The sequence below is a fragment of the Sapajus apella genome, unplaced genomic scaffold (assembly GCF_009761245.1).
Source record: "Sapajus apella isolate SASKATOON/1434 unplaced genomic scaffold, GSC_monkey_1.0 scaffold36, whole genome shotgun sequence".
In the NCBI taxonomy this organism is placed as follows: Eukaryota; Metazoa; Chordata; class Mammalia; order Primates; family Cebidae; genus Sapajus; species Sapajus apella.
In genome coordinates, this window is record NW_022436976.1 from 10,517,228 (window position 1) to 10,541,246 (window position 24,019).

The 24,019-nt window shown below is 35.2% G+C and overlaps 1 protein-coding gene across 1 annotated transcript in view; it reads right to left on the reverse strand.

Annotated features, from left to right (window-relative positions):
- MSH4 (mutS homolog 4) overlaps positions 1–24,019 on the reverse strand; it is a 105,144-nt gene that overhangs the window by 18,910 nt on the left and 62,215 nt on the right. Inside the window, exons 10-17 of the mRNA XM_032296570.1 lie at positions 21,214–21,278; positions 19,846–20,015; positions 19,036–19,172; positions 18,010–18,113; positions 16,810–16,934; positions 14,198–14,398; positions 8,352–8,470; positions 6,894–7,022 (exon numbers count right to left, since the gene is read on the reverse strand). Of these exons, the coding sequence (XP_032152461.1) occupies positions 6,894–7,022; positions 8,352–8,470; positions 14,198–14,398; positions 16,810–16,934; positions 18,010–18,113; positions 19,036–19,172; positions 19,846–20,015; positions 21,214–21,278 (1,050 nt within the window). The remainder of the gene's footprint in view (positions 1–6,893; positions 7,023–8,351; positions 8,471–14,197; positions 14,399–16,809; positions 16,935–18,009; positions 18,114–19,035; positions 19,173–19,845; positions 20,016–21,213; positions 21,279–24,019) is intronic.

The window sequence follows — 24,019 nt, forward strand, 5'->3', positions numbered from 1 at the left end:
CATTGTATATTGGAAGCTGATTCAAAGAATATACAGCCTTCTGGAAAACCTTTCCCTAGTCCTGAAACATACTGCCACATAGCTGGTGATGTAACTGAGTCCTTAAAAGACTATTCCACTCTTCTATCAAGCCAACTACTTCAAGATGGTTGGTGAGCACAGCAAAAACATTGAAATCTATGACCACAGGCCCTTTGCAGCATTGGATGCATTTGCTCTGAAGTAAGTTCCTTGATCAATGGCAGATAAGGCATTCTTTAAGTCCATGGATGTTAGTTTTGGCAGAAGCATTACACATAAAAAAGGCAAACTGACGTCCTGAGTAAGTGGCTATTCCAATATGAATATAACGGAGGTGGTCCAATGTAATCAACCTGCTACCAGAGAATGGTGCCATAAAGAAAACTCAATGTTGGTTTCTGCTGCAGGCAGACTGGGCACTCAATAATGGCCATATCCAGGTCAGTCTTGGTGAGTGCAGGCTCCTGTTCCTGATCTCATGCATAAAACTTCAATCCTTGCCACCATGGCCACTTACTCATGAGCCCACTGGGTGATGACAGAGGTACCTGGGGAAAAAGCCTGGCTGGTATCCATACGAGTCATCCCATTTACTTGATTTTTTTTTTTTTTTTTTTTGAGACGGAGTTTCACTCATGTTACCCAGGCTGGAGTGCAATGGCGCGATCTCGGCCCATCGCAACCTCTGCCTCCTGGGTTCAGGCAATTCTCCTGCCTCAGCTTCCTGAGTAGGTGGGATTACAGGCAAGCACCACCATGCCCAGCTAATTTTTTGTATTTTTAATAGAGACGGGGTTTCACCATGTTGACCAGGATGGTCTCGATCTCTTGACCTCGTGATCCACCCGCCTTGGCCTCCCAAAGTGCTGGGATTACAGGCTTGAGCCACTCCGCCCGGCTACTTGATTTTTAAAATCTTCCTCCGCTGAGGTTACCCTTTGGTGATCATTTCCATGGGACACAAATATCTTAATGTATTTTTCCCATTCAGAACAATATACTTTCATACCTTCTTCCTAAATTTCTCCATTACCAATATTCCAATTATGTGCCCTCTGAGTCCCTGACCATGTAGCCAAACTATTGGCCTCAGCCCATGAATCAATATACAATTGCATGTCCTGCAATTTCTCCTTCCAAGCAAAGTGAGCCACCGGATGTACTGCTCAAAGTTCTTCTGACTGGAGGATTTCCCTTCAATATTTTTCAGGGAAAGGGGCTGTAGTACTTCAGCTGTCCACTTTTAAGTGGTGCCTGCATGTCAAGAACTATCTGTAAATCAAGCCAGGACTTCTCCCTCTGTCAACTGCTCATAGGGAACTCCCCATGAGGCTACAGTTGCAGGCTGGAAGAGAGAAGACAGTACAGCAGGAGTGGAGATTATGGGCATTTAGGGCACTTCTTTATATATCTTATTTGAGCCATCAGGGCCTGCTCAGACCTGCTCATGTAGATACCATTTCCATTTGATGAAGAAGTGCTGCTGTGCATGCCCAACTTTATGGCTTGGTAGGTAGGATAACACCTAGTACATGCTGGGCAGCTCAGGTAGTATGGTAACTTGGGGGCTATAGCTAAGTGTTCAGTTTCTGCTAAGGCTCAGTTGTAGGCCAAGAGCTATTTCTGAAAAGCAGAGAGGTTATCCATGGACGAAGGGAGGGCTTTGTTCTAAAATCCTAAGGGATTGTGCTATGATTAACATTTAGCAGACTGCCAAAGTCTTCTAACAGCATCCTTATCTGTGTGGATACTTCAAGCACCATTGGATCTGCTGGACCATATCGCTAAGTGGCAGAGTAACTTGTGAGACAGCATAGACCTATTGCAGAGCCTTCTCTTGTTTTTGAGAGTCCTTACTCAAAACTAGCAACTTCAGATCACTTGGTGACACATCCAATTGAGGTAATACCTCCAAAATTCAAAGAGGCACACTAGGTGGTGTGTTTCTTTTATCATTGTAGGAGGGGCCTGCTACAACCCTTCATCCTTAGAAGAAATATCTCAATATATCCCACACTACTGGACCTCTAGGAATTTTGCTGAGGTAGAAGATGCCTGAATTTTTGTCAAATTTACTTCCCACCCTGTAGCATGCAAATGTCTTACCAGTAAATCTAGAGTATTTGCTACTTTTTGCTCACTAAATCCAAACGTATATCCTCAATGTAAAGGACCAGTGTGATATTCTGTCAAAAGAAAAGGTAATCAAGATCCTTGCAATCTTGAGGAAGTCACATCCCTTAGATGGAATCATGAAGGTGTACTGTCAGCCTTGTCAGCTGAACACAAACTACTTCTGGTGGGATTTATTGACAGGGATGAAGAAAAGGGCTATTTCCAGAGGTAACAGGGAATGTGTGTTAATTTGTTTATATCATGAAAACAGATCTGGTAAACCAGTGGCAATTGGAGTAACAACCCAGTTAAGCTTAGAATAATCCATTGTTATTCTCCAAGTTCTATCTTTCTTCTATACAGGCTAAATAGGCTAATTGAGTTTGGATATAATGAAAATCACCAACCCTGCATCCTTCAAGTCTTTGATGGTACCACCAGTCTTTGCAATTCCTTCAAGAATATGGATTGTGTTTGGTTTACTTTTCCTAGGTAGAGGAAGACAGTTCTAGTGACTTCCATTGGCCTTTTTTACCATAATAGCTCTCACTGAATAAGGAAAAGAACCAATGTGGGGATTTTTCTAACTGCTAAGTATATCTAATTATGCATTCCAGAACTGGAAAATAACCACAAGATGGGTTTGTAACCCATTGGACCCACTGTGAGATGGACCTGAGCTAAAACTCCACTGATCACCTGATTTTCAGAATCCCCGTACTCTGACTGAAACTAATCAGTTCAGAATTCATGTCCAGATCTGGTTATTTTCTTTGCCCCACACCTGTTACCCTTTACACTCTGGTAAAAGCCTATAGGTCCTTTTGGGAAATGCTGGGAGAAAGATTAACAGTATAAATTTTTGGCAGTGAACAGGGATCCTTCTTTAAGGAGGCCCAGCTTCCCTTTTATTCAAGGACTCTGGATCTATAAACTGGCTCAAATCTGGGAGTTGATGGAGGGGTCATGACACTTTTTTATTCAGGTTAGATTTTTGTTCACTTGACCTAGAATTTTTATGCTTTATTCAAATCAAGTAGAATTTAGTAGCCCTCTTTTCCAATGCCATAGGTCTGTGTAAGTCAAATTATTCTGATTGCTGCTTTGACTCTGGTTCCCATTACAGTAACTTGTCCACCTTGCCTTTGGTGGTTGAGTGCCACAACTATGACTCTACCACCTTGGGATCCAATCATTCCTATTGCATTTGGGTTTTCCAATTCAGTTCCTGCGGTTCCCACTGTAAGGCCTGGCCTACATAGAAGAGTGATAACAGAGCACTTCAAGGCTACCAGGGCTCCTCTCACAAATTTATTTCTCATAGTCATGGTAAAAAGTATGTCATCTGGACTCTCCCAGGATTGGTAAGTGATCTTAAACGACAAACCCACTCCAACATTCCAGCCTCCCTAAGCTTTGAATCGCTTCCTCTACATTAAACCAAGGCAACTCATTCATGGTGGGCCACATTTTGGTCTGTTTTTCAGCCACTCAATCAAACTGTTAGACCCCTTTCTAACAATTTGAGTTGCAACATTAAACGCACACCCTGCTTAGTAAGCCCCTATCAGTAACTTCGGCCTAATTCAACTTTATGTTCCTTCTACGCTTATCCCACATCCTTAGAACATATTCCCACACATATTCCCTAGATTTCTGTCTGTATAAAGTATAAAATTCAAGTAGTTCTTTTAGAGTGTAATGTACCTCCTTATAGTCACATTCTGTACCTCACCTTTAGTGATCTTCTAAGATTCTAACCAGTCTAGTTACAGGTCTAGAAGCAAAGAAATGTGGTGGAAGTGGGTCCTGAGGAGACTCAGCATTGCCTGGTATGGCAACTGTCTCAGGGGATGCCATTACAGTTGCCTCAGGTAATGCTAGGTTAATCCCCTCAGACTGGGTGAAGTGGTCTCTTCCACTGGCAAAGATGACTCATCAAAATTCAGGGCCTAAATGTCCCCAGGTTCATTAGAGTCTCCCCACACATCCCTATTCCAACTGAAAGTCTCCCATTCCTTCCTAACTAATGCCGTCACTTTAACAATAGACACTCTATAAGGCTGGAAGTTCAACTCGTGTTGTAATTCTGGCACAGAATGAGATTCTGGGTTTGATTTTCAGCAATCTGAGCCCTGTGACTATAGGAGATAAGGATTTCCTTCAGAGCACATTTGGGTGCTTTCAAGTCATTTATGCAGCAATGAGCTGGCAGTTTGGTGTTTTTTTGTTATTTAAAAATTTTTAGTTAAAAAGATAATACACATGTTTCTAAGTTAACACATTAAGTAATGCATTAAAAAGCAGCAAGACTAATAAGTCCCACTTTTGGAAGCAGTGAGGAGGTGATGCACATTTCCTGGTGTCTACAGCCACTGTCATAGAACTGGAAAACATCTGTGGTTTCTACCGAGGGAATGCACAGTTCCTTCTAACCCTGTTGTGCTTCCTTGCCTGCATTCACCTGGGAGAAAAGGTTTGATTTTGAGTAGAGGTTAGTGACCATAAAGAGGCTTTTTTTCCAAGTTGAGGCTCCTGGACTCAAGTTTTCAGATTCACACAGCCATGGTGATCCATGGATCTCAGGTTAAGAACCCATGGCCTTCTTACAAACCCCCTGCTGTGATCTGGGGACACAGGTGATGCCTGGTTCTTCCTGGTAGTAAGAGACAGGTCCTCACCAGATATGTGACAGGCAGTGCCTGGAAGTCCCTCGGGTGGGGGCCTGAGCTGGCAATTTGAATCCTTGAGTTCATCCTTTGCTTTTCCAACTTTGTATAGTGATGCTAGGAGCAACCAGCCAATTTCATTATATTTATTAGTTTGCCAAAAATGTTTGGAAGTATCATATATAAAATCATGTGGATCTCTGCTGCTTACAGTTGATTAAGAGTATATGATAGTGATATTTTACTTATCACTATTGTCAGATCATACCAGAACCAAGATTTGTCTTAGGATTCTCCAGAGAAAGAGGACCAATAGAGAGAGAGAGAGTAAGAGAGAGGGAAAGAGAAAGAGAAAGTGTATGTGTGTGTGTGCGTGAGAGAGAGAGAGAAAGTGTGTGTGTGTGTGTGAGACAGAGAGAGAGAGAGAGAAGAGATTCATTAATTCATTATAAGAAGCTGGCTCATGCGATTTATGAAGGCTAACACGTATTGAGATCTAAAGTGGACTAGCTAGAGGTCCAGGAAAGCCAATGATATAACTCCAGTCCAAAGCTGGCAGGTTCCAGACTCAGAAAAAGCCAATGTTTCAGTTTGAGTCTGAAGGCAGTAAAGAATAGATCTTCCATATTGAAGGCAGTCCGGAAGGAGGAGTTTCCTCTTACTCTTTGGAAGGTTTTTTGCTCTATTCAGGCGTTGTATTTATTGAGTGGGACCCACCCACATTAGGGAGGGCAATCGTCTTTACTCAGTTTACTAATTCTAATCTCATCCAGAAACACCCTCACAGACATACCGAGAACAATGTCTGACCAAATGTCTGGACACTCTGGCCCAGTCAAACTGACAGGTAAAATTAACCATCATAGGCACTAATTAGCTTTTAATCGTAAGTAAGACACGCACTTTATTTATATGAGAAATTATAACTGATACATTAAAAATTACAAAGACTAATATTATTTATTAACATTACTTTTGATTTATCACATACCTTTAAGTATAAAATGGATTTTTCTCATTCTATACAATAAATCATTATGAGCCGGGCAGGACAGTTCAGCCTGTAATCATAGCACTTTGAGAAGCTGAGGTGAGTAGATCACTTTACCCTAGGAGTTCAAGATCAGCCTGGGTAACATGGTGAAACCCCATCTCTGCTAAAAATACAAAAATTAGCTAGGTGTGGTGGTGCATGCCTGTAGTCTCAGCTACTCAGGAGGCTTAGGCAGGAGGATCACTTGAGCCTGAAAGATAGAGGTTGCAGTGAGCCAAGATTGTGCCACTGCAGTCCAGCATGGGCAACAGAGTAAGACCCTGTCCCCCCAAAAAATAAATTAAATAGAAATAAATAAATAATTATGGACTTACATTTAAGGTCCATAAATATATTTATTTAATATATATTTATTTAATAATATATTTCTTATTTAATATACCTTAAAATGTTCCTAAGATGAAGTTAATTCATTAAATGAATATGAAATTCATTTCATTAAATGAATAAGATGAAATAATTTCATCTTAGGGACATTTTAAGGTATATAAAATAAGAAAAGCATTTTTATTTATGTTTTGTTCATATCTGTATACATTGTGAGTGATCATTTAAAAAGATATTTTATAAATTAATTAATAGAGCAAAAATCAATGTTCTACATAGTTGATTTGTGAAAAGCTATTTAAAGGGATAAAATTTTAGTTAGGTAGGTGAAATAGATTGTTTGTAAAGTTACCTGAGATGCCTAGTGCTTTCCTTCCTGTTGTAACATTGTCATCAACATTATTGCACATGGAGACAATTACTGAAAGACCTTCATATTTTGCTACTTAATTTTATGAAATTAAAGCCAATTGACTAATTTTGTGTTGTTTGTATTTCTTGATTTCATGTTTTCCTTATCTATATCATGGCTATCAAACTAATGAGTCCCACTTTCATTGGAAATGAAGTAATAAAAATATAAATATTATATGTGTTGACTATCTAAATTGTTTTAAAAGCTATTTGTGGGTATCTGTAAAATTCAATAATAATAAAAGAATACATAAAGAGGACTCAAAATTAACATATTTAAAATAAAGCAATACCTTTAAGCTCAGTAGATATTCACAAACAGCATAACAAATGCCAATACCTTCTTCTGTATTAGTACCTCTGCCAAGTTCATCAATTAATATGAGCGATTTGTCATTAGCATTATGTAGAATATATGCTATCTGAAATATATAATTTTAATATATATTCATTGTAACCAAACAGCTGTCACTATCACAGTAAAAAAACGAAAAAAAAATCCAGTCTCTTTATAAGTTTATCTGAAACGTATTTTTACAGAGACATCCTGCTGAGCAGAAAATAACACATTGTTTTCTTTTCTAAAAATCTCATCACTAATAATTCCAATAGAATAGCTGATGTGTACATAACTAGACATTTGAATATGTATATCAGACAACATAGAGTAAATAACCATTATCTAAAATATTGATGCTTTAGATACAGTGAAACAAAGCAATTAAATAAATGTTTAAACTAAGCACAAAGATGGTCATTTTCTTCTCGAAAAATGACTAATCAATTACTGTTATAAAATATCCAAAATCATCTCTAAAATTTATTTAAGTATTACTTTATATCCAGTAAAGATGAAGTAAAAAAAATTAAGAAAAAGTACCTAAGTCATGACTATTGGTTTAACAAATAAATTTAAATACATAACCAATGTAGACCAAGTCTTAAATTGACAGAAGTGCTCTTTTCCACTGAAGATTATTAACCTTTCTCAAAAACAAAATTTTACCTTTATTATACTTTGACACAATAGTAACTTTGATGGATATTTTATCTTTCTAGGAGACTAAGCTTTTTGAGGGCTAGGACCATTTAAAAATATACCTTAAGTGCCTAGTATATTGCTATGCTCTCTTATATTCAATACACAATAAATAATCATACAAATTGTGGGACAAATGATAACTTTATTTACCACCTATCTACTTGAAGAAAATTATCTAACTAAACAGGGATCCCATAAATTTTAATACAGGTATCCCACAAGTTATACTTAATTCCTTTAGTTCTAAAGCCTCCTCAATGTTTGCTCAATCAGAAAAAGGTGATTCTTTGGTACAAGAAGTGAAAATTCTACAAGAACAAAGAAAAGGATGATTTTTGAAAGCCTTCTAACACAACAATTTTTTTGTTTTAAAATCAAACCTATGAGGAACAATAAATATTACGGAAAACGATACTGAACCAGTCATCATTTTCTGAAGTCTTTCACATATTCCCTATAAAAACATTTAAGCACACTTTTATTACTCAATAACACTAGCTCTTTCTCTTAAAACTGTATTCTTCAATGAAACATTCTCTTCTATTTCTACATAAAACAAAAATTAGGAGGCTGTCTTTGACTGCCCTCTGGCTCTAAGAAAAGGGTATAAACATTTCTGCATATTTTAGTATAAAAATATTTTATGTGATAACTGATCATTAGTGAGAGAATTTAATGTTTTTAACATAAGAAAAGTTTTGTTGGGTACCTCTTTCATTTCTTTCATAAATGTTGATGAATTTGTTTCAATATCGTCATCAGTACTGATTCTTGTAAAAATCTGTTTAGCAATTCTAAAGGAAGAATATTCTGCTGGAACATATGATCCTGTAAAACATAAGGTCAAGATAAATTGAAATGTGCTTATAAAATATAAGTCTAATAACATTCTGCACTTCTCAGATTTACAAAGATTATATGGTAGAAATAACACTAGATATGGCATTAGAAGACATGGCCCCAGCTCTAACCTTATTATATAAGCTTAGACAGCACTTAAACTTTCCAAGTTCCATCTTACCCATATATAAAATAAAAATTGTTGCCCTACCTACTGTACAAAGTTGCCTAGAAGTGCAAATGAGACAGCAGATATTCAAGTACATAAGAAAGAGACTGTTATAAACTCAATAAATTTTTAAATAACTTAGTTGAATGATAAAGAACATTAAAAATATTAAAATGTGAAGAGAATGCTTATAAAGTTTATGAATATAATATGCCAATTACACTGATCTAATCATTATACATGGTATGTATTGAAACATCACTATGTATGTCTTAAATGTGTGCAATTGTTATATGTCAAAAATAAATTTTTAAAAAAGAAATATGAAAATCTGAAGAAAATGCCTATAAAGCTGAAGTTAATTAAATCATTATAAAAGAAATTTCTATGATTACAAACATGCAGAAACATTCAGAAGCAAAATCAAAGCAAAAAAATTAATAAAAAGAAAAAAAGTGAATATTTACCCACAAGACTGTTCCTGCCAATAAGTTATCGTGCTAACTAAAATATTCATTCTTTGAAAACAAATCAATCTGATTAATGCATCCATACCAATACAGAATAAAATCTAAAAGGCATTCTAACATTATAAGAAGATAAAATATACAAATAGTTTAATGGGAAAAGTACCACATATACAGAATTCTGTATATATAAAATCATGAAATAACAGGAGCAAAAAAACAAAGCCAGGTTACTCCAAGATTAAAAACAAAAATAAGGATAAAGAATAAGGCCTAACTCTGAGGAATAAGGACTAGCAGAAAACAAAACTAAAAGTCAGGCTAATACTAATGAAAACAAAAGTAATAATCTTAACAGTAGTAATTATAATGACTGCATCTACCATTCTACATACTAGGCATTTTATATCCACTCTTCCTAATTTTCAAAATAACCTATTAAATTGGGTATTATTTTTGTCATTTTACAAATGAAAAAGTGGAGGCTCAGGATCACAAAATGAGAAAGATGTATCTCCTCCATTCTTCTCTATTTTTTTGTTTATTTACCTAAAAGCATAAATTATGCGGGGCTGATTAAAAAAAAGAAAGAAAGACAAAAGCATAAATTATGAACCTAAAGTGGCTCCTGATACATAATCTCATGATGTTTGCTGAAAATAAACAATGAAGTAACAGAGCCAGAATCTGAATCCGAATCATCTGGCTCAAAACAAAAACAGAAACAGAAACAAACTCTTTATTTCCAAGATAATAGAAATGGCCTGCCACCTTCTTAAGATTCTGGAGAAGGGTTGGGACAATTTGCTAATTTAGAGCAAAGATTATTTGTCAGGCTGTATGGGTTTGATTCCTTGTGCTGCCTCTTACAAACTATATGATTATGGACAAATTCCTTCTCAATACTTTGACTTACTCATCTTTTACATGGAGCTAATAATCTTTATCATATTTTTGTAAGTATTAACCAGATAATCAGTACATGTATTATGATACATGTACTATGAGTTTCCAGGAAGATGTGAAATGCGTATTATCATGCAAGGTACATAGACCAGTGATGGGCATATTGAACATTCAATATTAGCTACTGGGGTGTACTAGTCTGCTTCTTCACCCTGTAAAAAGAACTCCCTGAGATTGGGTAATTTATAAATGAAAGAGGTTTAATTAACTCACAATGCTGCTTGGCTGGTGAGGCCTCAGGAAACTTACAATCATGGTGGAAGGTGAAGGGGAAGCAAGGACCTTCTTCATATGGGAGCAGGAGAGAGACAGAGCAAGGTGGGAACTGCCAAACACTTTTAAACCATCAGATCTTGTGACAACTCACTATCACAGGAACAGCATGGGGGAAAATGCCCCCATGATCCAATCACCTTCCACCAGGTCCCTCCCTCAACACATAAGGATTATAATTCAAGAGATTTGGGTGGGGACACAGAACCAAACAGTATAATGGGGCAAATGGGGAAGACTAAGGTAAAGGATTGACACTGGGTGATCTTGGGCAAGTCTTTGAGCCTGACTTTTCTCATTTTATAGAAATTTAATAAATATTTATTGAAGCCTTTCTATGTGTTAGGGTAAATAAACAGACATGAGCCCTGCCCTCGGAGAGCAAAACACAGCGAGTTCTTAAATACAGCTTTCTTATGGAATTTCCAAGAAAATAAATGTGAAGGTAATATATACATTATTAAGTGGTATATGTTCGTATTTTCTCTGCTCTTTTAACCTCCATCAAAAAGGTTCCCAACCTTTCTTATCTAGATTATTACAGAAGCCTCCTGGCTGGTATTTTTGCTTCTAGTCTAGCTCTCATCTATGCTCCAGCTAGAACAATCTATCTAAAAGTCAAATCTGATCATGCCATTCTCTTACTAAATTTCCTTTATTTGAGACAGAGTCTTGCTCTGTCGCCAGGAACCAGGATGGAGTGCAGTGGTGCAATCTTGGCTCACTGCAATCTCTGCCTCCCAGGTTCAAGCAATTCTCCTGTCTCAGCCTCCCTAATAGCTGGGACTACATGCGCGTGTCACCACGCCCAGCTAATTTTTGTATTTTTCAGTAGAGATGGGGTTTCACCATGTTGGCCAAGATGGTTTCGATCTCTTGACCTCGCTATCCGCCCGCGTCATCCTCCCAAAGTGCTGGGATTACCTAAATTTCTTCAATAGCTCCCTACAGATTACTGGATAAACTCAATCTCCTTGGGTAAATACCTAAAGCCCTCCATGACCTAACTGCTGCCCATCTCTCCAGCTTTATATTCTGCTATTTCTCACAGTTAGTCTTTACTCTACAAAGTAAAGGAAGTACAAGGCCTCTGTCCTATTTTTTTTTGGTTGCCTGGGCACATCATACTTTTTTTTTTGGGGGGGGGTTGCTGTGTTTTAGCACATACTCTTACCTCTGCTTGGGAAGTCTCCTTTTCCATACTTTCCCCTAAAATCCGTAGCATTTTATTTATGTTACCTGTCCTTATAAGAATTATTAGAAGTGAGTGTTACTGTAGTTTTCATTTTCAGATAGGAAAACCAAGGTTTAATGAGGTTAAGTAATTTGCCTAAGATGACATAGCTAGCAACTAGGCAAGCAAGATCTACCTTCAAAGTCTATGTTCCTAACTTCCATGCCTTTCAAGTCCCACTGGTATCTTATGGTCAGACTATATGAAATATCATCTATGTTTCAGAGGTTTAAGATGGTCATTAACCAGAGAAGTATAAAAATTATCTTCAAGTTCAATTTGAAGAACTAATATTGGGAAAAAATACTAGACTATTCTGTAGTACATAGAAGAGTAAGGACTAATGAGCTGAAATTATAGAAATGAGGTTTCAGTTCAATGTAATGAATACTCTAACAGCTAAGGCTGTCCAGCAATGGGACAGCCTGTAGAGTTCCTCATTGCTATTCAAATAAAAGTATTATGTCTTACATGAATTAGAAAGTATTCTTATAAGGGGAGGGAAATTAGCTAAGATGTCCTTTTAATTCCAATAAACCTACAAAATCAATAAAATATTTACTCTTCATTAACTCATTAATCTCTGATTTCATTTCCCAGTACTAAGGGTGAATTTGTACTGTATCACCAACGTTATTGTTGCTTTGTTCCCCTCACAATTCATTACATTAGACCAAGGTTTCTCACCCATGATACTACTAATGTCTTGGGCTCAATAAATTTTTCTTTTTTATGTTCACTTTTTAAAATATATATATACTTTTAAGTTCTGGGGTACATGTGCAGATTGTGCAAGTCTGTTACATAGCTATACACATGCCATGGTGGTTTGCTGCATCCATCCCCCTGTCATCTACATTAGGTATTTCTAAGGTTATCCCTCCCCAAACCCCTCACCTCCTGCTATCCCTCTCCTAGTCCCTCCACCCCCCAACAGGCCCTGGTATGTGATGTTCCCTTCCCTGTATCCATGTGTTCTCATTGTTCAACACCCACTTATGAGTGAGAACATGCAGTGTTTGGTTTTCTGTTCTCATGTCAGTTTGCTGAGAATGATGGTTTCCAGCTTCAATCATGTTCCTGCAAAGAACATGAACTCATCCCTTTATTTTTTTGTCTTGATTTAGTTATAGAACTCATCCTTTTTTATGGCTACATAGTATTCCATGGTGTATATGTGCCACATTTTCTTTATCCAGTCTATCATTGATGGGCATTTGGGTTGGTTCCAAGTGTTTGCTATTGTAAACAGTGCTACAATAAACATATGTGTGCATGTGTCTTTATAATAGAATGATTCATAATCCTTTGGGTATATACCCAGTAATGGGATTGCTGGGTCAAATGGTATTTCTATTTCTAAATCCTTAAGGAATTGCCACGCTGTCTTCCACAATGCTTGAACTAATTTACATTCCCATCAACAGTGTAAAAGCGTTCCTATTTTTCCACATCCTCTCCAGCATCTGTTGTCTCCAGATTTTTTAATGATCGCCATTCTAACTGGAGTGAGACGGTATCTGAGCATGGCCAACAGACATCATCAAGATAGCAAACATACACATATCAACTAAAATACAGAAGATAATGAGTACATGGTTTAATTTACCTTCCCCAAAAGCAAAGAACTCATGTGATTTCAGAAATAAATTCTAACAAATATCTAAGGAATAGATAGTGCCAATGTTATTTAAACTGTTTTAGAGCTTACAGGAAAAAAACGAAAACTTTTAAATTATTTCCATGAAGCTAGCATAACATTAACATAAAAACATTAAAAAGATAGCACACAAAAAGCTATAGTTTAATTGTGTATAAATATCAATGTAAAAATTCTAACTAAAATATTAGAAAATGGAATTTGATCAACAGAAGGGCAGAATTATTTAACATATAAAATAAGTTCATATGAAGAAGGAAGATAGGTTTCAATATTAAGAAACCTACTGATACAATTCACTATATTAAGAAACATTACATGAGCATCTTCAAAGTTGCCAGCGACAGCATTTAATAATATTCAACATTTCACCTTGATTAATAATAATTATAATAACTCAAACAATAAGAATGGATACATCGTGAATACAATGATATGAATTAATTCAGCTGATGCTTAATAAGAAAACATCAGAAACATTCCCATTTAAGTCAGGATCAATGCAGGTATACCCACTAACTTACCATAATTGTTTAATATTCTTCTGAGAGTCTTAGTCAAAACAATTAGAGAAAAAGAAATGGAAAGCAAAAACACTGGAAATAAAAAGGCAGAATTATCACTTTCTGCAAATGATGTTTGTGTAAGTGGAAAAATAACCAACTGTAAAACTATGTTTATAAAACAGAAGTTGGCTGAAACTGGATCCCTTCCTTACAAACTTATACAAAATTTAACTCCAGATGGATTGAAGATTTAAACATAAGACCTAACACCATAAAAACCCCAGAAGAAAACCTAGGCAATATAATTCAGGACATAGGCATAAACAAGGACTTCATGACTAAAACACCAAAAGCAATGGCAACAAAAAGCAAAATAGACAAATGGGATCTAATTAAGCTTAAGTGTCAAAGTGGTCATTATAAATAAAGCCACAACTTACCAATCTGGGCCATAATCTGACAAAGAGCAATCTGTTTTAAATATGTGGATTTTCCACTCATGTTTGGTCCAGTTATGATCAAAAAATTACTCCCTTCTGTAATATAGGTATTGTTGGCCACAGGTTTTTCTGCAGTTATTTTCTCAAGAATAGGATGCCATCCCTGTTTGATTGCTAAAGTATCAGTAAACTCTGGTCGAACTTAAGAAAAAAAATAGAATGGTTTTTAAAGATTAATATATTTGTAACTAAAGATTTCATGGTGTGTATGTACTGTCTATATCTTAGTGATATTTACAAGAGTCAATTTGAAATAATAATATTAAGGTATCATTTTATCCCAAATTCCCACCCAAATTCCTCTAAATTATAATGGACATATTCTAATCACTATCACAACTTTTACTCACTTCCAGAGAACTCTAGAATTCAGTTCTTTATCCTATCCTGAGCTCCAAAATAGTGTATAAAATTTTCAGCTATGAGTAGTTTAAAAAGAACCAAGTAGACCAGGTGTGGTGGCTCACACTGGTAATCCCAGCACACTTTGGGAGGCTAAGGAGGGTAGATTGGTTGAGCTCAGGAGTTCAAGACCAGCCTGGGCAACATGGTGAAACCCTGTCTCTACAAAAAAAAAAAAAAAAAAAAAAAAAAAAAAAATTAGCTAGGCTCATGCCTGTAGTCCCAGCTACTTGAGGGGCTGAGATAGGAGAATCTCTTGAGCCTGGGAGGTGGAGACTGCAGTGAGCTGAGATTGTGCCAGTACACTCCAGGCCTGAGTAACAAAGTGAGTCCCTGTCTCAAAAAAATAAAAATAAAAAGAACCAAGTATTCATTGACAGTACTTTAAAAATCATAATTGATTACTAGTACTACAGAGTTGCACATTTACTTGGTTTACCTTAAACACTATTTCCCTACATTAAATATTATTTCAAATTTGGCACACTTAGCATTTATTTATTTATTAGGGACAGGGTCTTGCTCTATCATCAAGGGTGGAATATAGTGGCAAAATCATAGCTTGTTGCAGACTCAAACTCCTGGGTTCAAGCCATCCTCCTGCCTCAGCCTCCCAAGTAGCTGGGAGTACAGGCACCTGCCACCACTTATCACTATTTGTTTTTTAGAGATAAGGTCTTGCTATGTTGCCCAGGCTGGTTTCAAACACCTCGCTTATAAATTGAGGTATGATTACAGAATAAAATGAAATATAAAAATAATTCTAAGCCCATGAAAAAATTTTGTATAAAAGGAAATTTCAGAGAATACAGAAGATCAACACAAATGATTTGGTAATTTATAGAAACAAATAATGATCAGGTTTCTATGGATACCACCTGAGGCAGAGGGAAGAGGAAGAGGGTGAAAGAATATGTGAAAACCAAAATGCTACATACCTTTATCTAAAATGCATAGATAAACTTGAAAACATTCATCATAAAAGTGAGGTTAGTTAGAAAAAAAAATTTAAGTATTTCCAAAATTTCATTATTTATAGATTTGGAGTTTCAGAATGATCCCTCACAAACTAAAATGAAGCAATACTAAATCTCTTAATAGTTTTTTTTTTTTTTAACTACTATTGGAATACCTGTCCCCTAAAGTAGAGTTTTGACTCGAAGGAGATAAAAAAGTTTGAAAAGTTTTGGCCTATAAAATACCAACGGAAAAAGTTAATATTTCCATAAGAAATATGAAAAAATCTTAAAAGATACTTCCCATAAAAGTAAATTAACATAACATTTTAGAAATGTTACTGCTGATTTACATTAGAAATTTAAATGTTTTTAATGTAATGAAGTATACAATTATTCAACCATAATTATCACATATTAGTCCAGTAAATTTGCATACTGGAGTATGGTTATTACTGAGAAGTTAGATAAGAAATGTCAAAGCACTAACTCGAAGTATTCATTTAACACGAGAAAATTACTTAACATTTATATTCAAGGCCTTTGTATGGACTTGGGATATAAAAATAAATTACATAACTCCTGATCTTGGTATGTTCACATCTAAGGCGCTAGCAGATTAAAATGCTCACTCTGGAGATGCATTTCTCTCTATTAATATTTATCCCACTACTTCTAATAAGTATTCAGATTTGAACTTTATAAATTTAGATCATTATCATTTTTACCAAGGAGGCAGTTCTTGAAGTTTTTCTTATTTTGGGAATCTTTAGTTTCTTGCAGTTTTTTCTTTTTGGTTTGCCAATTTCTGACAGAACAATTTTTTACTTTATTATAAATATATATACATATATATATATATGTATATATATTGTTGCATTTTAGGTTTGGGGGGACATGTGAAGAACGTGCAAGACTGTTGCATAGGTACATACATGGCAGTGTGGTTTGGCTGCCTTCCTCCCCATCACCTATAACTTGCATTTCTCCCCATGTTATCCCTCCCCAACTCCCCACCCCCCACTATCCCTCCCCTAGTTTCCCCCCAAAAAATTATTTTGTGTCTTAGTCTAGGACCTGAGACAAGAGACTCTATTTCAAGTTAAAAATTTTAAATGTCTCAATTATTACATTAAATTGTTTGAAAGGAATACAAATTTAAGTATGCAACATGTTTCTTCCAAAGAAACTTACCGTAGTCAGAAAGAGTGCAGGCATGAGCAAATGACAGTAGCATATCCAGCATTGAAACAGTGTCAGATAGTTTGTATAAGCAATGAATATGTTCATAAATCTCACTAAGCAGTTTGCACACTATCCTGAAAACACATGTTTGGTAAGACATGTAATAATATTTTTTCAAAAGGGACATACATTGTAATTGTAAAACAATATTAAATTCATTAGCTGAAGTAAAATAACATTCACACCTCAATTATATACTATAGATAAAGCTTATTTTTCAACTATCTCATTTTAGAGACGAGGAAATCGAAGTTTTTGTTCAAGATCACAGCTATTTAGTGGCAAAGAACCTATCTTCTGGTGTATTAACATATTTTTGAAATAACTGCTTTTATCTGATATTAATAAGTTTTTATTAATAAAAATATTTGACAGGTGAAATCAAGCCCTCATTACACTTGGGCAGACCCCATTTCCTAATCATTTTGTGAATTTGCAAATGCTTAGTTCCACACAAAAGCTATATGCATGTTGCCTCTCACCTGTTTTTTCTTTCCTCTTCTCTCGTTCTCTCACTCACACACATGCACACAGACACAATATCTGAATCATATAGTTATGTAAGTTTTTATAAGGCAGAGTTATACTGTAATATAGTACAAAAAATTTTCCTCTTGCAAAGATAAATATGTACTCAAAACTTATAATATATTAAAATGTTTGTGGCACGTGCCTTGAAATTGTCTTCAAAGCCCAACCTTTCTATTACCTGAGCCAGTAAGTGTTCTAAATGTCCTTCTTCTTTCTGGCCGTATTGCTACCGTATCAGGACCAGCAAAAGACCTGACACTACTGTGATACTGCTATTGAATTATTAATATCAAGGTATAAGAAGCCGAGGGCTTACAGGCTATAGGAAAAGAATAAACTGAAAGCAGCCCAGGTAAACCCATAATGTGCCAAGTTCTACATCATGGTAGAATGCATATTACAGAATTATCAATTATAATAGTATTTGTTTACAAATAGATCTTCCCCGAAGCTTCTGTGAGGCTCAGTGATTCTAATCATAATAACAGACTGTCTTTGTTAACATACATAATTCTACAATTGTCTGTAGTTAGACAAAAATTCAACTAATAAAATTGATCACAGTTTCTCAAATTAAACCAATTTAATTCAGTATTCAAATACTTCAAATGCTCTTACATATAAGTCATGTGATAGATTTCTCTCAAAGATTCTTGGCATCTTTCATTCATTTTAATTAAATCCGCTGATGTAAAGCTATAAGAATTTTTCACTTTAGAAATCTGGGAGGTTCAAAAACAATTATCAAGATAAGTGCACACTATTATGAAATATAACATAAGATTTTAAACAACAGAAATATGGATATTTAGGTTAATAATTTTAATCTTTGAGATATGGTATTACAAAGAAAGTTCTAAATAACATTTGTGAAACATAAAAGGAAGGTCACTTCAAAGGATAAAGCCAGATTTTTTTTCAACCCATACATTCATCCTTAAAAAGCAGGATATTTTGACCTAGTTCATCTGGGATGACTATTCTGGTAGGTCTTAAAACATTAAAAACAGTGCATCTTATTACCAAGTAACATGCATGATGGACATAAATGATCCTTACTCCATCTTCGACTCCTGTCGCACCCCTTGTCCTATATCTGAACCTCAACTCAATCTCTAATCTTAATATCTAAAAGCCTGAAAGTTAAATGGTTTGTTCTTATCAAAAAGTATCCCCAGAAGCAAATAGAACAAAGATTAGAGTGGGTTAGACCCTCGCAAACTGGATATTGTAAAAGAGCTATATAGGAAAAATTATTACTGTGGTATAAAGGTTTGGAAATATTAGATTTTTTAAAGTTAAGTAGATTTCTTTACTTCAGGTCTTTTTAAATATTTAACAGGCAAATGGTGTGGTATTTTCCTAATTTCTTTTATTATAAACAGCTTTTGGGTATTCTTTCTTCATGTTCCTTTTTTTCTTACACCAAGCTCCCAGAACTGTGGGAAACACTGAGTTTGGTATTTCTGTAAAAGCTTCTAAGTCACTCTTAGATAAGTATATTAGTTAGGTAGGTTGGTAGGAATTGGAGAAGAAATAGAACATTCAGAAATTTGGCTTGTAAAACTCAAGAAGTCCCAAAAATATGTAGATGTAATTCTATAAAATCAGAAACAATAATTTTCTAACCACTCTAAAATGAACCTTAATAAATTCTGAAGGAAGTTGATCACTAGGTAGGGCTATACAATCTGTAGTCATCTGGATGAAAAATCCTCGAGCAGAACTAAAACTTGTCCTTAAAGGAAGACTATATTTTTCTCCAAGCTGTGATATCATTCCTGGTGACCAGAAACAAGAAAAACAAAAACAAAACAAAATGAATAAATTTTAATGAGAAAATAACTCTGCTTTAAAGAGTCATATGGTTTTTAAATTATTGTTATTTTATACTTAAAGAGGAGGTCTTGTTACTCTTTCAAACTCTAATGATTTTTTTTTTTTTTTTTTGAGGCAGGGTCTCACTCTGTTGCCCAGGCAGAGTACAGCAGCACAATCACAATGCATTGCAGCCTCGACCTCCTGGGCTCAAGTGATCCTCCTACCTCAGCCTCCTGAGTAGCTGAGACTACAGGCATACATCGACATGCATGGCAAATTTTTTCATTTTTTGTAGAGACAAATTTTTGTCTCTACAAAAGACTAGCTGTGTTGCCAAGGCTAGTCTCAAACTCCTGCGATCAAGCTATCAGTCCTCCTTGGCCTCCCAAAGTGCTGGGATTACAGGCATGAGCTAATGCACCTGGCAATGGAAGTTTTTCATAAGGAGTTCAGTATGAAGGCTGCTACATATGCTGTTTCCTTAAATGGAAATACATGCTAACCTTATGTTTTGGTAACAAAAAATAAATTAAAAATATGTATGGCTAGTTAGTAGCAAAGAATTACAGTATGTCTTAAAAAGTCTGTTTCATCCCTACAAAAATAAAAAGCATTATCAAATAAATAAATTACCTGCTATGTCATCTACAATCTCTGTATATGTTCTTCTTGCTATGTCAAGAAATTCATTTATGTTAGACCTCACTGCATAGCACTTCTGAGTCCTCATGTTCAGGCATCCTTTCATGTATCTTGCATCATCATTAATTACTGTTTTAATCTTTTCAAGTATGATTCCAAATCTAATATTAAGTCAAGAAGAAAAATATTATAGGCAATAAGTCAAAGAGTTATTTTAATTTATAACTTGAATCACAGTAGGTAGCAAATTTTTGTTGAAATGTATTTTGAAATAGCTAATTAAGCAATAAATATTTAAATTTACTTAAGTTAGAGCTCTGATTATCTCAATTTTAAACTATTTCATCAGACAGGACTAGTCTAAAACAGTATCAGGGCCCCAAGAACAATTCTACATCTGCTAATAGATCTCCTAAATTATATATACTGATGTACCTGTGGGTATAAAATATATCTCTAAAGAACTGTTATAAAAATTCTGGCTTCATGCTCATTCACTCAATAAACATTAACTTACACCATGTATCAAGCACTATGCTAGGTGAAGAGATTCAGAGAAGAATAACATATGATCCCTGCCTTCAGTAGAGGCAAGGGACACTAAACACGTATGTAAACAGCATAACAGGAACCTCACAATTATCAGTGACAAAGTGAAATGATTACACAAACCAGAAATCTGGTAACACATATTTTCCTCAACTTTTCCTTCATTCCATTCTATATTTTATTTGTAATTAAGCCAGTTTTATTATTAACTTCAATATGTGGCCTCACACAGAGTATAAATCTTCAATTAATAGAAAAATAGTTCTTAAGTATCACAAATCAAGAAACTACTGAAGAACCATAAGTTCTTCAGTCCACAACCACTGCTAATAATTTAACATTATTAAAATTAAACTGTGTTTAGATTGTTTAATATTTATTATTTAATATTATTATATAATATTATAAAATATTATTAAATTAAAAATATTACATTTATTATTTAATATTTATATCTACTATTTTTTGTTATATTAGATCTGTGATGATTTAGCAAAATAAAGAAATATATTTTTATTATTTGCAAGTCTTTCCATAGAGAATGGTTTTAAAAAGAAATATTAAAATTGTTCATGGACTTCAAGTTTTCATGCTATTCTAATTGTCCATTAACACAAATAATCAATGTGTTGTTACCCTATTTATTGTACTTTTAAGGTAAAATGTGCAATTAGAATTTTGACGACTAAGTTAAAGATTCTGTTAACCAAAATTCAAATATTTGTTCATACAACTAGAGTCTTTAAAATCAGTTATGATCAGGAAGAAGAGAATAATCTTAGTTTCTATTAACAGTTGAGTGACAAAGACCTCTTGTCTTCCAAGGAACCACAGTAAGCTCTTAATAAAGGTGCGTTACAGTTCTTCATAGCAATCTATGAAAGAATAAAATAAAAAAGTTAAGGATAATCAATTACAACATCATTCAAATGTTATCATTTTACATTTGTTTAATGCTTTATAGTTTACCAAGTGCTTTCTTCATTTCCTCATTTATATACTCATGAAATATATTTTAGCCATGTAGCTGAGGACAGATAGTATCTTTCTCTTTTTTCAGATAAAGTGTACATGACTAATAAGTGCCATCCATTGCTTATAAGAACTTTTATTTTTCTTGCCTCCCTACTAATTGTTAACATCTGATGACTTGTAGACATAGGTACTTAAACAACTACTGTTGTACAGTCAGAGTACACTACATATAATTCCAAAATTTAGGTTAGATATACATTAAACCAAAAAGGTGCTCTGTATATTCACAAATAGAGCAATTTCTCCATTCTTAAATAGTAAAACTAGGAATTTTATTTTGCTTAATGAAAACTATGAGGGGTCACTAACTAAATAAACAGAAAAGAAGAGAAGAAAGCACGTTTAGCCCGACCATTACCTACTTTTTTAGTTTGATATGAAGCAATGGTAATAACATTTTTTGGCTCATGAATAGAAAATAATACACACAGATAAAAACTAAAAATTTACCAAAACATAAAGAAAAAAATTAAATCTACTATCATTCTAAAGATAAACATTCTAAAGACAGTGTCTTTCCTGTCAGTATCTGAAATAAATAACTTTATATAATTGTGTGCTCCTTCCCAAGCCTCTGACTTAATCCAGGTTGAGTATTTATTATCTGAAATGCTTGGGATCAGAAGTGCTTCAGATTCTGGATTTTTTCCATATTTTTGAATATTTGCATATGTACATAATGAGACATCTTGGAGATTAAACCTAGTCTAAACATGAAATTCATTTGTTTCATATACACCTTATACGATAGACTGTGGTAATTTTATACAACATTTTAAATAATTTTGTTCATAAAAGCCTGTAATCCCAGCTACTGGGGATGCTGAGGCAGAAGAATAGCTTGAACCTGCAGAGGGTGGATGGGGGAGGTTGCAGTGAGCGGATATCGCACCTTGCACTCTTGCCTGGGCAACAAGAGTGAAACTGTCTCAAAAAAAAAAAAAAAAAAAAAGTCTGTGTACATTGAATCACCAGAAAGCAAAGGTATCACTATTTCAGTCACTTATGTGGACAATCTGATTGTTTGGTGTACTATAATTCCTAACTCTGAATTTGTATGCTACCAATAAACAATCATTTTTAACACTTATTTACGCATAGTACTTGACGGTAAAAAAAATGACATACTATTAATCCAGTGAAAAAATTTGCTCAAGGTAACAGCACAGTAGCACCCCTGGAAAACCTGCATCAGCTCTTAAATGACAGCAACAACTAACAATTTTCAGTATCTACTTATGATGCTATGTTTTGATTAAGTAGTTACTGTAAACTGTACTGTATTTTTCTAGGTGAAATGGAACATCAGAAACAGTTAAGGGACCAGGAAGTGGGTACTGTAAGGATACAGAGGCATTTTGCTGGACAACTTTTAAAAATGTTTCCTCCAGAGTCATCTGACTCATTAATAACGGTTTTTGTCATAGAAATTTCTCTTTGATTTTATAACTAACATGATTTCTTGTTATGTTATGAACGTGTGCTTCTCCATTCTTATATGGTAAAGATAGGAATTTTATTGTGCTTAATAAAAACTCTAGATCTTCAATAAGCCCATCACACATTTTCACCATGTCTATAGGCGCTTTTTCTGCAGTGTTACAACATCATCCTCATCATCATTATTGCCATGATCACCTTAAACTAGAACCATTTTTTTCTATTTCATCATCCATTGATGAATGAATAGCTGGGGCCTCATTATTGATGTTAAAAATGTCAATTGGCCGGGCGCAGTGGCTCACGCCTGTAATCTCACCAATTTGGGAGGCCAAGGTGGGCAAAGCACTAGAGCTCAGGAGTTCAAGACCAGCCTGGCTAACATGGTGAAATCCTGTCTCTAACAAAAATACAAAAAATTAGCTGTACATGGTGGTACATGCCTATGGTCCCAGCTACTTGGGAGGCTGAGGTAAGAGGATGGCTTGAGACCAGGATGCAGAGTTTGCAGTGAGCCAAGATTATACTACTGCACTCCAGCCTGGGTGACAGAGTGAGACTCCATCTAGAAAAATACATACATACATACATACATACATACATACATACAAACTTCAATACTCACTTCTTCCAGCTTACTGACAGACTCTGAAAGTATATATTTTGCATATTTTAGGAGGTCAGACATAATTTTTTTCTCACTTGACATATGGAATCCTACCAAGTCACCACCTTGTTTTATCATTATCATTGAACAAGCCAGAGGTTGTGCCAGGTATGCACAACCATGTCTTTAGTAGCTATGTTCCAAGCACTGGCAACAGCATATATGGCATGCTTCACACTAAACTCCCTTTGAAAACTTTCCATTGTCATGTGCGGTGACTCACACCTGTAATCCCAGTGACTCAGGAGGATGAGGCAGGTGGATTGCTTGAGGCCAGAGGTTCAAGATCAGCCTGGGCAACATAGCAAGACTCCTGCCCATAAAAACTTGTTTATAAATTAGCTGGGCATAGTGGCATATGCCTGTACTCCCAGTTACTCAGGAAACTGAGGTGGGAGGATTACTTGAGCCTAAGATTTCAAGGGTACAGAGTGCCATGATTGGGCCACTGTACTCGAGCCTGGGCACAAGATC